This window comes from Camelus bactrianus, chromosome 29 (genome assembly GCF_048773025.1).
Source record: "Camelus bactrianus isolate YW-2024 breed Bactrian camel chromosome 29, ASM4877302v1, whole genome shotgun sequence".
NCBI lineage: Eukaryota > Metazoa > Chordata > Mammalia > Artiodactyla > Camelidae > Camelus > Camelus bactrianus.
In genome coordinates, this window is record NC_133567.1 from 10,358,764 (window position 1) to 10,372,488 (window position 13,725).

Below are 13,725 nucleotides of genomic sequence, written 5' to 3' on the forward strand. Positions count from 1 at the left end.
GTGCTGGACCTCAAACAGTGGAAATTCATCATTTAAAATCCTTTCTTCTCTTGTCTCCACCTACCAAATTTCAGTCAATAAATTAATTACTGAACTAAAGATCCGGTGAACAAAAATTGCAGAGAAAGAAACAGTAGAGATTAATCAAGCCAAGACGTTAACAAGGATCGAATCTCTGTCTGGCAAGGATGACCTTTCCAACCCAAAATATAGTTCGTCTTATGCCTGGATCTTAAGGCACGAGGACAGCCAGACAAATTAGCAAGTGTCCAGCCCCCAGGGATGAAATGCAATCAGGCAGAGAGCACACACTAACTACCTTCCCTTTCCTCAAAACCACTCTCCTTCCCCTGCTGGAAATGCACTGTTAATGGGCAGGGCAGCATTGTTTTGGGCTTTGGAAGCTACAGGCTTGATTTGGACCAACATCTGGTTAAATCCCAAGGAAGTTTGCCCCATGAAGGTGACACTGTGAGTTCCGTAAAGGAGAGGTCACTCTGTAGTCACTTAAATAGGTAAAGAAACCCCTGGAACCACTGCTGGATTTGGAGGTCAGCCAACCAGGCAGAACCTGAAGGATGCTCTGGACCCAGACACTCTAGTGCACCCCCAGAGGAATTTTGTTCTCTCTGTGACACCGTCCACTTGTCTAAGCACATGGAGTAATGAAGGTCACTCAACTTCTCTTCCTTGGGTCTGGGACTGAGAACTCAGTGGGGTTTTTCCAGAAATACTTCATGTTATAGGAGTATTTGTGTCCCAAAAATGCATTCCCCTTGGCTTCACAGTTGAAGCATGGGATGCAGAGGTGGGAAACTGAGAATCAGCTTTGCCTTTTTCTCAATAATACTCAGGGAAAGTCATGGGAAACCTCAATAGTGGTCCCAAATGGGTTCAAAGTCAATGTCCCAGAGAAAATAGTAACAATTACAGCTATTTTTTAAAGTTGTCAAAATTTTGAAGTCATAGTGATGTTCATCCAAGAACTCAGAAATAATGGCAATAGCATGGTTTGAAATGCACAACAGTAAAATTACCCAAAGGTATCTGAGACAAGATGGCTCTGAGGCTTGTGGATTTGATCACAGCTTCATTGAAAGTACCTGCCCTTTTTACAAAGACCAAGTCAGTCAGAAGAAGGATCAGTCAATTGTGGAAGCTCTTACAGGTACTAGCTATTGATGTTATAAAAAATAATTTAATAGTTGCATGAATAGAAAGTGCCAAACTGTTTCCCAGAGAGGCTGTGCCATTTTTACATTCTTACCAGAAATGTGTCAGTGATCCAGTTTCTTTGCATCTTCATCAGCATTTGGTATTATCAAATATATTTTTTCAACCATTCTGACAGGTGTGTAGTGATACCTCATCCTACTTTGAATGTGCATTTCCCTGATGGGTAATGATGTTGAACATCTTTTCATGTGTTCATGCTGTATGTATATGGTGAAATGTCTCTTCGTGCCTTTTGACTACTCAATAACTGAATTATTCCTTTACCACTGAGTTTTGAGAGTTCTTTGTATATTGTAGATACTAGTCCTTTGTCAGATATGTGATTTGCAAGTATGTTCTCCTAGTCTGTAGCTTTTCTTTTATCCTCTTAACAGGGTTTTCCACAAAGCAAAAGTTTTAAATTTTTATCAAGTCTGATCATTTCCTTATATGAATTGTGCTTTTGCTGTCCCCCTTAAGAACCCTTTGCCAAGCCCTAGACCCCAAATTGAGTTTTCTCCTATGTTTTTCCTAGAAGTTTTATAACTTTGCATTTTATACTTAAGTCCATGATCCATTTTGAGTTAAATTTTGTGTAAGGTATGAAGTTTAGGCAAGATTCATTTTGTTGCCTCTGGATGTGCAGTTGCTCCAGGACTATTTTTTATAAAGGCTATCTTTCCTGTATTGAACTGCTTTTGTACTTTGGTCAAAATCAGTTGCACATATTTGTTTAGATCTGTTACTGAGTTCTCTATTTTATTCCATCGATCTAGGTGTCTAACTCTTCATGAATACCAAACAATCTTGATTATAATTGCTTTATAATTAGTCTTGATATTGGATAGGATTTCTCTCACTTTATTCCTCTCTTTCAAAATAGTTCCTTCGCCTTTCCATATAAATTTTAGAATAATCTTATCTATAGCCATAAACATTTTGCTAGGATTTTAATAGGACTGACATTAAACATTTTATTTAGAGAGAACTGACATTTTTACTATGCTGAGTCTTGCAAACCATGAACATGATATATCTATTTACTCAGATCTTTGATTTTTCAATCAATGTTTAATAGCCTGTGGAATATGTCTTGTTTATGTTTTGTTAGATTTACACTCATTTCTTTTTTATTTGAGCAACTGTGAATTGTACTGTACTTTTAATTTGTGTCTACATGTTCATTACTTGTATATAGAAAAATAATACATTTTTTTGTGCTAGTTTCACTTAATTGTTCTAGGAGTTGAGATTTGTTCATTTGTTTGTCTTTTGGAGGAGTTCTTTTTAGTTGATTCCTTGGGATTTTCTAAAGAGACAATTATGTCATCTGCATATTGGGACAGATACGTTTCTTCACTTACAATTTGTATGCCTTTTACTTCCTTTCATTTTATTGCATTCACTAGAATTTACAAAACTATACTAAATAAGAGTGGTGAGAGTTAACATCCTCACCCTGTTCCCACCTTTAGGGAGAAAGCATAGTCTTTCACCGTTAAATCTGATGTTCGCATTAGGATTTTTGTAGATTCACTTTATCAAGTTGAGGAAATCCCTCACCTCTGAGAGTTCATTGTTTTTCTTTTTTTGAATCAAAAATGTTATTTTTTTTCAAAAAAAATTTTGCATCTATTGATATGATTACATGTTTTTTTTTTCTTCTTTAGCCTATTAATATGGTGGATTACATTGTATGATTTTCAAATGTTGAACCAGCCTTGCATCTCTGGAAAAACCCATTTGGTCATGGTGTGTGATTCTTTTCACAGCAAATTCCATTTGCCAATATTTTGTAAAAACTGTATCTATAGATTCATGGTGGATATTGGTCTATAGTTTTTTCTTTTTAGCAATATATTTGCCTGGCTTTAGTATCAAGATAATATTGGCTTCATAAAATTAATTGGAAATGCTTCATTTTCTTCTGTTTTGAAGAGATTGTGTACAATTGGTGTTGGCTTCTCTTTGTTAGTATTCTCCAGTGAAAACTCCTGGGCCTGGAGATTTATTTTAGGATGGTTTAAATTATGAATTCAAATTCCTGAATGGTTATAGGAATATTCAATTGTCTATTTCATATTGGGCAAAGTTGTGGTAGTTTGTGTTTTTCAAGGTATTGGTCCATTTCATCTAAATTGTCAGATACATGTATGTAGAGTTGTTCATAGTGTTCCCTTAGTATCCTTTTGATACCTGCAATGTCGTTAGTGATAGTCCCTGGTTTCATTCCTGCTACTGGTAATTTGCATCTTCTGTTTTTCCCTTGTTAATCCTGCTGGACGTTTGTCAATTTTACCAGTCTTTTCAAAGAACCAACTTTTTGTTCCATTGATTTTCTCTACTTTTGTTTCTAATTTCATTGATCTGTGCTCTTATCTTTATTATTTCCTTCCTTATGCTTGCTTTGGACTCACTTTGCTCTTCTTTTCTTAAGTTCTTGAGGTGAGAACTTAGATTACTGACTTGAGACTCTTCCTCTTTTCTAATGAAAGCATTTTAATATAATAAAATTTCCTTTCAGTACTGCTTTAGCTGTGCCCCACAAATATTGTTATGTTGTATATTCCTTTTCATTCAATTCAATGTCTTTTTACTTAAATATAATCAAAACCTATGGATTACCTAGAAGTTGTATTCAAGTCTCAGACACCAACTGCACATGTGAAGGAGGCGGGCTTCCTAGCTTCTTATGCCCTTTCATGCAGAGTGGGAGAGTTTCTCTAAAATATTTTGATCAATTCATATATCTTAAAGACCAATAATTTCAGCAAAAATATTTCTAAAAGCCATTGTACAAAACAGCAAACTATTAATTTCACCAAGAAGAATACATTTGTAACATTAATAAAGTGTCTAATCCCATTTTGATCCAAGATAAAGATGGCTGGAAGGGTTGACGGGCTGTCTGTAAAGTGTGTAATTTGGTTAAGTATCAACTAACCATCCCTAGAAACATGCAGGCCGCCTGTTAACTGACTGCTCAAATGTGAATGGACTCCAAGCAATTCATACACATTCACTTACAAGTCTATACAGAATTGTTTAAAACATAAAATTGTTGACCAGATAATGCACACATTGTTTTAAATAATTTACCCTCCCTATTCTCAACAACCCACTTAGAAGGCACAGCATATTCATACATCAGTGTAGGATGAACCTTCCAAATAAAAAATTGTGAAAAACATTACTATTATATTTTTACTTGCAAAAACTAAGTAGCTATTTCTACCCCTTTTCTCATTTTTCATGAAAACATCTACCAGCATTACCCTGCACATCATGGGGAGTGCCAATTCAATCACTGAGAAGTAAAGGACAGGAGGAAGGACAGGAGGAAGGCAGAAGTAGTGAACAAAGCATCTTACAGTTTTTCTAGAAGTGGAGCAGCTGGTAACCATGCTGTATTGCAGAGTCACCTGTAGTAAGCTTCTGAAAGTCACTGCTTTTCTGAAAATTACATTAAAGTGGAATAAACACAGTATTCTTTAGAAAAGCTGTTTCTAGACTCTTTTTTTAAAAACTTCATTTCTGGTGGAACAGAGGGAAAGCTACAATTACCCAGCCCCCTCCCAGGAGAGTGGTTCTCAAAACGTAGACTCCATCCCAGACTGAGTCAGAATCTCCAGAATGAAGGTCCAGAATATTTAACAACCTCCCAGGTAACTTGGGAGATTGCCTTTGTGCCTTGTGGAACTTAGTTTGAAAAACACCATTACAATTAGTTTAACAGTCAACATAAAACAGAGAAGAAATTAGATCTCTATTGGGGAACACTGAGTGGAAACAGAAAGACCAAAAGCTCCAATCATGGTGAACAATTAAAGGGCAGCCAGCACAGGTGGTCTATGGGTCCAGAGCATGAGGGTCCCTGCACCCCGAAGACCAAGCCCAGGCCAGGCTGACTTCCACTTGCTTTTGCTTTGTTGAGCTATGATGTGAATGGTCATATAGGAAAACGCGGGGGCTTTTTCTTTTCAAATTCCTTTCTTTATATGAAATAAACTTTTAAAACTATAACTTATTGAAACACTTTGGTTCTTATTGAAATATCTTACTGTGGAAACTTGACATTTAAAGAGAAATCTATTAGCCAAAGAATGTCATTAATAAAAGGTGTTCTTTCTGAAGCTGACATCAATGATTTAATTGATCAGTCCCATCAGCTAACATCAATCACTAAAAAGACATGGGTAGCATTCCAATTAGAAGACAGAAAGGGTTTGGAGGAGTATGTGGCATAAAGTAAAATATATATAGAATAAGCAAATACCTATGCTTTCAAGTAACAAAACAAAACAAAATGAGCCTTCATAAACCAAACCACTGCAAGCAGGCAATGTTCATTTAAAACTGCTTTTACATGAACTGTTTATGTTTTCAACATTTTCCAACTTCTTGTATTGCTTTTCCTCTATGCAGGGATTTCACAATTTTGCATGTAAAAACAAAGCAATATCTGACTATATTTTAATATCCTTTAAAAAACCAAAATGTCCAAGAAAGCGATAAATAGATTTATAAATATATACTTCCAAAGAATATATAGTAGCATAGGGGAAAGTTCTTTATCAATTTAATTTTTTAAAAAAAAAAAAGCAGAGATATGGAACCATATTTCAGTATAACGAGCTTGATCCCAATTTTGTAAACATGTGAGCACCTATGTTTATTTGAGATGTATTGGGAAAAAAAAAAACTAGAGTGAAATATACCTAAAATGTCAATAGTTAACTTAATTTTGGGTTTTTAGGAGTATATTATTTTCTGCTTTACACATTTTTTTTTGTTTTAAAACTGTCTACAACAAATGTATATTCATTTTATAATTGTATTTCTTAGGTGAGCAAGTTTGCATTCTCTCAAAGTAATTCTAGGATCTTTTTCTACTTATGCATGCATGGTGGGGGGGTTCTACCCCCAACCCATTTGAAAATATCCTTCATACACAAAGACATTGACCTCAAATTTCAGCAAAGATCACTGAAGCTTTAAAATTCTATGATCCTAGACATCTCTCAATGCCATATATTGGCATATTTACTTTATACATAAACAAGTTATAGGATAATAAGAAATCTTACCGGAACCTGATGTGTCTGCCATTTTGCAATTCACATTCTGTTATACTAACTTTAGGCTTTATGGAGGTTATTTCAAATAGTAACAACCGAGACTCCACCTGTTGTGGAGTTATAGCTCAAGGATATAAATCATACGTACATCCTGTTCCTAATTAAGGAAGAAGATTGTCATATAACATTGGAGACAACATGACAGCTGTTTCTACCATGCCAGCTCTTGCATCCGTCAAAATGTTGCCTAGAAATACTTGTGAGGATAAGACAAGGTTATATATACCACCACCCCTGAGGCTGAGGATGGTTGCCAAACACACATGGACAAGACAAAAAAAAAGTTTTGCTACGTAAAATCTTTACTCTCAAGTTATTCCAGCAGCATATATAGCAAAGAGAGGGTCTGGGATTCAAGAAGAAAATGGAAAGGGAATTCAAGTTCCAGAGTTGCTACATAGGAGAGATTTGGGGGTAAGAATCTCGCTGTTACAGAAGAAAGGCACCTATCTGGAAGCTGTAGTCAGTCAGGTACCAATGATCCCACTTATTACCTTTGTGACCACTGATGAATCACACAGCTTCTTTGATCCTCATTTGTTTCACTGGTGAAAGGAGAATTAAAATATCAAATGGATTGGATGATTATGAGAATGACATGAAGAAATATATGCAAATTATTTAGGTCAAAAGTCTTTTGGAATCCCCAGTAAATGCCCATTTATTTCTGGTCCATCTGTGAGGAAGAAATTAAGCCATTTGGTTGCTGTCAGGAATTGGGTTCCATTAGCTGAATTTTCACATGAAATATATTTATTACTGTGGATCAAGGTCAAAATTTTTTGAAAACGACCTCTTTAGAGACAAGAAGGCTCTTCAGGCTGTCACAATGATTCAGAGTTTGAAAGACGTGAGATAGGAACTAATTAGGAAGAGTGTGAGCGCGGGAACCCCAGGGGTTGCTGAAACAAGCCTGAAGTGTCCATACTTCCTGTACTCAATCAATAGTACATTGTGAGCCAGCCATGACACAGGCAGAGCAGACCCTAGATACTAGAGAGATGTGGTTCCCAGGATGCTGGGGGTTAGCAGCTTCCTTCATACTCCCCAAGGGAACTGCTGGTCCCCTCTGCTGGATTTTGTTCGCCTCCTGCTCTGTGGTACTCCTCACCTAGAGCCAGATTTCTCACCTCCCTTCTGCCGTGCACACCGCCTGGGGCTGAAACCTGTTGTCGTTCCTCCCCATGTCCCCTCACTCAGAGCTCTGTGGACTGATTGCATTCCATGGCCAGTCCCCACACGCTCTCCCCCTCACCTCCCATCCTCTGGCCCAAAATAGAACTGACTTCCCACAGTTCAACTCATAAATTCAGAACAGATGAAGCCCCTCTCCAACATGAAAACCTTGAAAATTTGCCATCACCGTAAGTTTGAATAACTTACCTTGCATGTCTTCACGTGCCTGGGCTCCCAAGAGGGCTTCTCCTTGTGGGCTCCCCTTGCTAAGCGGCTTGTGGGGCTGCCTTGGCATTCCGGGCTTCTGGGTGTAAGCACCCTGTGCCACTTACACCATTCTACCCCTGCTCCTGCTATCTTGGGATACGCCTTTGCTGCTGCCAGGACAGTCACTTGCTACTGCCAGTGATTTACCAGCAATCAGCAGCAATTAGCAGCAGCCTGACTTAACGCACATTAGAAACCACTCAGCAAACTCAGAGGGAAAAACCTCTGAGAATTTCAGAGGATGGCTGACCTCTTCCCATCCTCCAGCTGCAGAGAGAAGCCGTACACCTGTTTCCCCAGACCTCTAAAGAGGCTGCCAATGTACACTAAATCTTGTAAACCCAGAAGAGGCTATGCCTTATTTGGGGTCTGCAACATATCTTTTCAGAGCTGCCTCCTTGAAACGTTTTGGCATGCTCAGGTGTAGCCAGATGGCAAGCAACTAGCTTCATGCTGTCCTCAGTGATGAAGGCTCAGAAGTCACTCACCTTGATGAAGCGCCTTCCATCAGCAAAGTAGCACCACAGGATGAAACTGAACACCCTCATTATTCCAGCCAAGCCACCAACTGGCTGTGCCCACCAGCCAATGCCCAGAAGCCAAAGTCTTAAAAGACATCAGTGTGGAATTGCTGGTCATTTCTTAGAGAAAACCAATCAGCAACCTACCTGCATGTTATTAAACACACACTTATTGGACCTCTCCAACATTCCAGGCACAGTGCAGGTACTGGTCTTCAGAGCCGAGGAGCTTAACAGCCTGGAGAAAGAGAGAGAGAGAGAGATCTAAGACGACAATTATAATAGTGTGATAAACACCGGGCGCCGGGGAAGCCTATGAGGACACCGAGAAAGGCTTCCTGAGAAGGTGATGCTCAAACAAAGCCTTATTCAGCCATAAAAAAGAATAAAATAATGCCATTTGCAGCAACATGGATGAATCTACAGATTATCATACTAAAGTCAAGTCAGACAAAGAAGAATATCATATAATATCACTTATATGTGGAATCTAAAAAAAATGATACAAATGAACCCATTTACAAAACAGAAACAGACTCACAGACATAGAAAATAAACTTACGGTTACAAAAGGGGAAAAGGGGAGGGGGGATAAATTAGGAGTTTGGGATTAACAGATACACTGTACTATATACAAAATAAACAACAAGGATCTACTATATAGCACAGAGAACTATATTCAATGTCTTGTAATAACCTATAATGGAAAAGAATCTGAAAAAGAATAGATATATAAATATATGTGTAACTGAATCACTATGCTGTACACCTAAAACTAACACAACATTGTAAATCAACTATACTTCAAGAAAAAAATAAATAAAAGAACAAATAGGAGTTAGCAGGGCAAAGACAGCCGAGGGCACATCATGCATGTTTTCAGGGTGGCTCTAACTCATAACTCTGATGCTCTGAGATGAGAGAACGTGGGGCATTTGGGGAGATGCACTAGGGGGTTAGGGGATGGTCGAGGTGGCAAGAGATGAGACTGAAGGAGGAGAGTCAGTGGAGGCAAAATTTAAAGAGTTTCCTGATGAATTCTAAGGCTCTTTCAACCACTATCTGTATTTTTCTTAAAAACAGAACCATGAACGAATAGAATTTTAAAGGCAGAAGAGAACTTGGACATCAACTAATGCCATCTATTTTATACACAAGTAAGCCAAGTCCCCGGGAGGTCAAATTAGGATTGGAGGCAGCCCACGGAGTTGATGGGATGATGGCAGCTCACGTGTGTAGAAGATTCTACAGTCCACCAAGCTCTCACTACCACAGATCAGTAATGGAGGGGAGTGCAAACAAGTGGGAAGACCTCATCTCTCAGCAGCCCACAACCACTGCCCGGCCGAGCGGTCTTCAGGAAGCCCTTCCAGGGCTCCGTGCCCTGCCTTCACGAGGCCGGATCACTGGTGCTCTTCCCGGTTCTGACACTCCATGTTGCTAGCATCTGACACCACAGAGCCTTGACTGCCAAGTTGGAAAGAAGGTAACTTCCTATGAGGACCTACAGTTAATAATTTTCTGAAGGTCTTCAGGGTAGCTCTAACCCATAACTCTAATCATAATCCATTTCCTGCTTAAATGAACTGGTCATAAATAATCTAACGTCACCCTTATTGAAACTGTCTGCAATTAAACCCCCAAACAAGATGCCTCCATAATCTCTAGAAAGCCCTCTGACCCCAGAGAAATCATTATCTCTCACTTCAGCTGAAACTGTTTTATGATATGAAACCAAAGACCCAAAAGGAGAGCCTGCTTTCTTTTTTCGGTTAATTTTGGGCACTGAAAACCTACAGGGACATTTCATAATAAAGAAATGAATAAATCGCACCTTCCGCCTTTCTCATCATTTATTATTAAAGACATTTGCGGGACAGCAGGCTCACATTACTTCGAACCCATCCAGGCCTGCTGGTAATCCTCATTATGAGCGAGGAGCACAAGCCGAGAGGCCCTTCATTTATCGCCAGTGGAACAGTGTGGCTGTCACCGCAAGGGCTGAAGACGCACGCGGGAACTCCTCGGCAGGAGCAAAAGAGTTCCTCAGCAGCGGTGACCATGGTTCATCCAGACAACCTGAGAAACAAGAGAAAAGAAAAGAAAATGTAAATTTGCTAAGTTTTTCAACAATGGCCTTTTTAAAAAAAAACAAAGTTATGTGCTTCAAAGCACTGTGCTCCAGTGTAGGATCCAAACATGAAAAAACTCAGCTCCTCCCTCAAGGAGCTTACAATCAAACAGGGAAGATGGAAAATGAATTAGCCAGTGCAAGAGACAGGTATGTGGTACCAGCTGAGTTCAGAGAGGAGAGCAATCCCAGCAGACTGGGTGGTCAGTGAGGCCTCCCGCAAGCAGGGCAGGGGCAGGACTGGGGCAGGAATTGGGGGGGGGGGAGTGGGTGGGCAGCACCTGCCCCCCAGAACTGGGGGGCAGGGGGTCACCTCCCTCTCACCCCACACTCCCCTTCACTTAATTATTTCCCTCATAGCACTCACACTCCCTGGATTTCCAGCCTCCTTCCCTTTCTTCCACCCTTCGTTCTCTTGTTCACGTGTGTCTCCCCCACTAGAGGGCGAGCTCCACGTGAGCCTCGTTCTTTTCAGTGCCTAGAACGGTGCCTGGCTTGGAATTGGTGCTCATGAATGTGTAAAGGCAGGAAGGCAAGGCAGACATGCAGGAAATAAGGGAGGAAGGGAGGCAGGGAGGGAAGGGACCATCCATAGAAATGGATTTACATCCCTACTCACCTTCGCTGTACATCGAATTGAGATTTTAAAGATTGATGTGGATAACTTCCACCAAGACATCTGCCCTGATGCCTTCAGCTCACCTCATTCTTAACCTGGCCCTAAATTCTTCTACAGTTGTGTGTCTGGCCGCTCCCCACCACACACCCACCAAGCTGCATGATCCCTTGCATTTGCTGTGCCTTTGTTCCTGCTGTTCCCTGTGCCAGGAATGTCACCCCTTTGTTGGGCCTTTCTCTGCCAGATAAACTCCCACTCTTTCTTCAAAACACAAGGTAGCAATTTAGCAATATGTATCAAAATGCTAAATATGCACTCCTTTTGAGCCATCAATTCACTTCTGTGAGTATATCCTTGGGGTTCTCTCACATCGGGCAAATGTCACCTCTTCTGGGAAGCTCTCTGCACTCTGAAGCCGGCCCCTGGCTCCCCTGTGTTCCAGAAGCATGCAGAGCATCCTTTTCATACATCACGTACCCCACAGTGTGTAACTATCGTTTACAAGTTGTTCTCCTCATATTAAACCTTAGCTCCTCAAGAAACTTACAATCTTGAGGGTGGACAAAGATGTAAGTAGGAGAACAAATGAATACACAAACACATACTTTCAGATAAGAGCTGAAAACAAAAAGGATAATGCAATCTCCAAAGAAAGAATGAGAATCTCCCTTTTCTAACTTACTGTGCACTTACTGTGTGTGTATTATGATTAACATGTTTTAAAATGTGAATTCTCTTCTAGGTGTCTGTACTGTGCGTGCTCTTTGATATTCATTCTATGGTACGTTGCAGGTATCTGGGTACTGTCTGCCCAAGTATGCCATAAGATTATAGCAGCAGAATCCATATCCTATACATCTTTTGCCTGCCCCATGTCACCTAGCACAGCAGGATTTCCGTAACTCCCTGGTTGTTCATAAAAATAATTTAAAGCACAGGTGCTACTAATGAGACTGAAACATCATCTTTGAATAAAATGATCAAACACACGGAGAGAGATCAATCCAAAAATGGAGAGTGTTCAGGATTAACTTTAACAGAGATCTGTGCCTCTCCCCTGACCAGTTCAGATTTTTTAATAAAAAGGAAAGCAAGCAAGCAAGCAAGCAAGCAAGCAAGCAAGCAAGCTCTGGGGCTATAGACAAATATAACCCAAAAGGTAATATGAATTTATTTAAAGTGAATTTGTGACCTATAAGAATCTTTACTTTGAAGGAGTGTAGAAACCCACAGGAAGTGAAACATGCACAGCCTCTAATTTCTATACCCTCTATTTTCTGTTTTATAGCAGCGTCCTAAGAGAATAATTGCTATCATTAGAAGAAGTGTATTTATAAAAGAAAACAATGATGCTTATTTAGAAATTCCTTCAGAATGCCAGAGAGTATTGTAGGAAACTGATATTACTAGGGTCCTGGCCTTCAGTGTTGGGTCTGGGTGAAGAACTAATGATTTTCAAATGCAATCTCTGTCCTCGCTGTCAGTGCAACTAGCAAGTACAGAAAAACTGGGTTTTTTTTAAAGGGCCTGTGTGGAGACTGGTGCTAAATCTTCTTTGCCGTTTTAATAAACTGTTAAAATTGAGGATCAAATGATCTTAAGAATGCTTCAGACTTGTAGAAATCACATCTCTTCAAATTTGAAATTTTTCATCACACTAAGCCCTTCTCCCTTCCAGACATTAACTATCCTCAAAGAGTTCTGACGGGGCTCTCAATTTTACTAAGAGGAAAAAAAGATATTCTAGATGAAACTTCCTCATCTTCCGCTGTAAGAATGCTGTTAGCTAACATCTGCAGAGTGCTTACAATGCCAGGCTCTGTTAAATGTTTTACTTTTACGTGCTTTATCTCTCTTAAAATTCATAACAAGTCTAAGTGGTTAATCCTGTTGTGAGCTATGTTGCAGACGAGCACACTGAAGCGCAGAGTAAGTGATCTGCCCAGGATTCCAGAAGAAGGAAATGTCGACTCTGGGACTTGAACCCTGGCATCCAGACACTGTGGCCACACTGCAAATCTTTTCAGAACACCTCTGGACGTGGAGTCACATTCTTCCTTCCAGTACTGTATATGGTAAACACCATCTGGGTTGTCTTTCAGCATGCAGTAACCTTTTCTTTCTGAGAACTGCCTTCCCCACCAAACACAAGGGAAAAATCCTGCAGACAGTTCCTACTGTGTGACTCTGCCCTTTTGGTCATAACTGGATCATGAGTGGACACCCGATCCAAGCTTGGCCAATCAGAATCTATCAAGTATTTAAACTGAGAGCCACAGTGCGGAAGCATTGGTAGCTGTAATATTAACAGCCAGTTTTCAAGTGAAGGTAGACTGGTAAATATTCCCAGAACCGCCCTGCTTAGCCCCTTCCTGCCGACTGGTTATTCAGGTTTTCCTAGAATTCCACGAGATTTCTTCTCATCAATCTATGTTCCACATGTTGTAAGTAAGACATAGTCACTTATTAATTCAACAAATTTTTCAAGCATCTACTACATGCCAGCATGTAGTGGGTGGATCCAGATGTCAAAACCACTAACTAGACAAATAAATATATAGTCGCCAGCTGTGAGAAGGGCCACAGCAGGAGAGCATGGGTGCTCTTAGAGGGGGAATTACTTTTGTCACAAATGACATGATGTATGTAAAGTACTTA

The 13,725-nt window shown here is 39.9% G+C and overlaps 1 protein-coding gene across 4 annotated transcripts in view; it reads right to left on the bottom strand.

Annotated features, from left to right (window-relative positions):
- The window catches only part of CRH (corticotropin releasing hormone), a 73,636-nt gene extending 63,304 nt beyond the window's left edge, over nucleotides 1-10,332 (bottom strand). The window contains exons 1-2 of one of the 4 annotated variants that reach the window (XM_074355020.1): nucleotides 10,152-10,332; nucleotides 8,465-8,555 (exon numbers count right to left, since the gene is read on the bottom strand). In XM_074355020.1, the coding sequence (XP_074211121.1) occupies nucleotides 8,465-8,555; nucleotides 10,152-10,186 (126 nt within the window). In that variant the 5' untranslated portion in view covers nucleotides 10,187-10,332. Of the gene's footprint in view, nucleotides 1-6,847; nucleotides 8,556-10,151 lie in introns of those variants that run through there. The other 3 variants (XM_074355021.1, XM_074355023.1, XM_074355022.1) reach the window with 3 other exon arrangements.
- Between the last annotated feature and the right edge of the window lie 3,393 nt (nucleotides 10,333-13,725).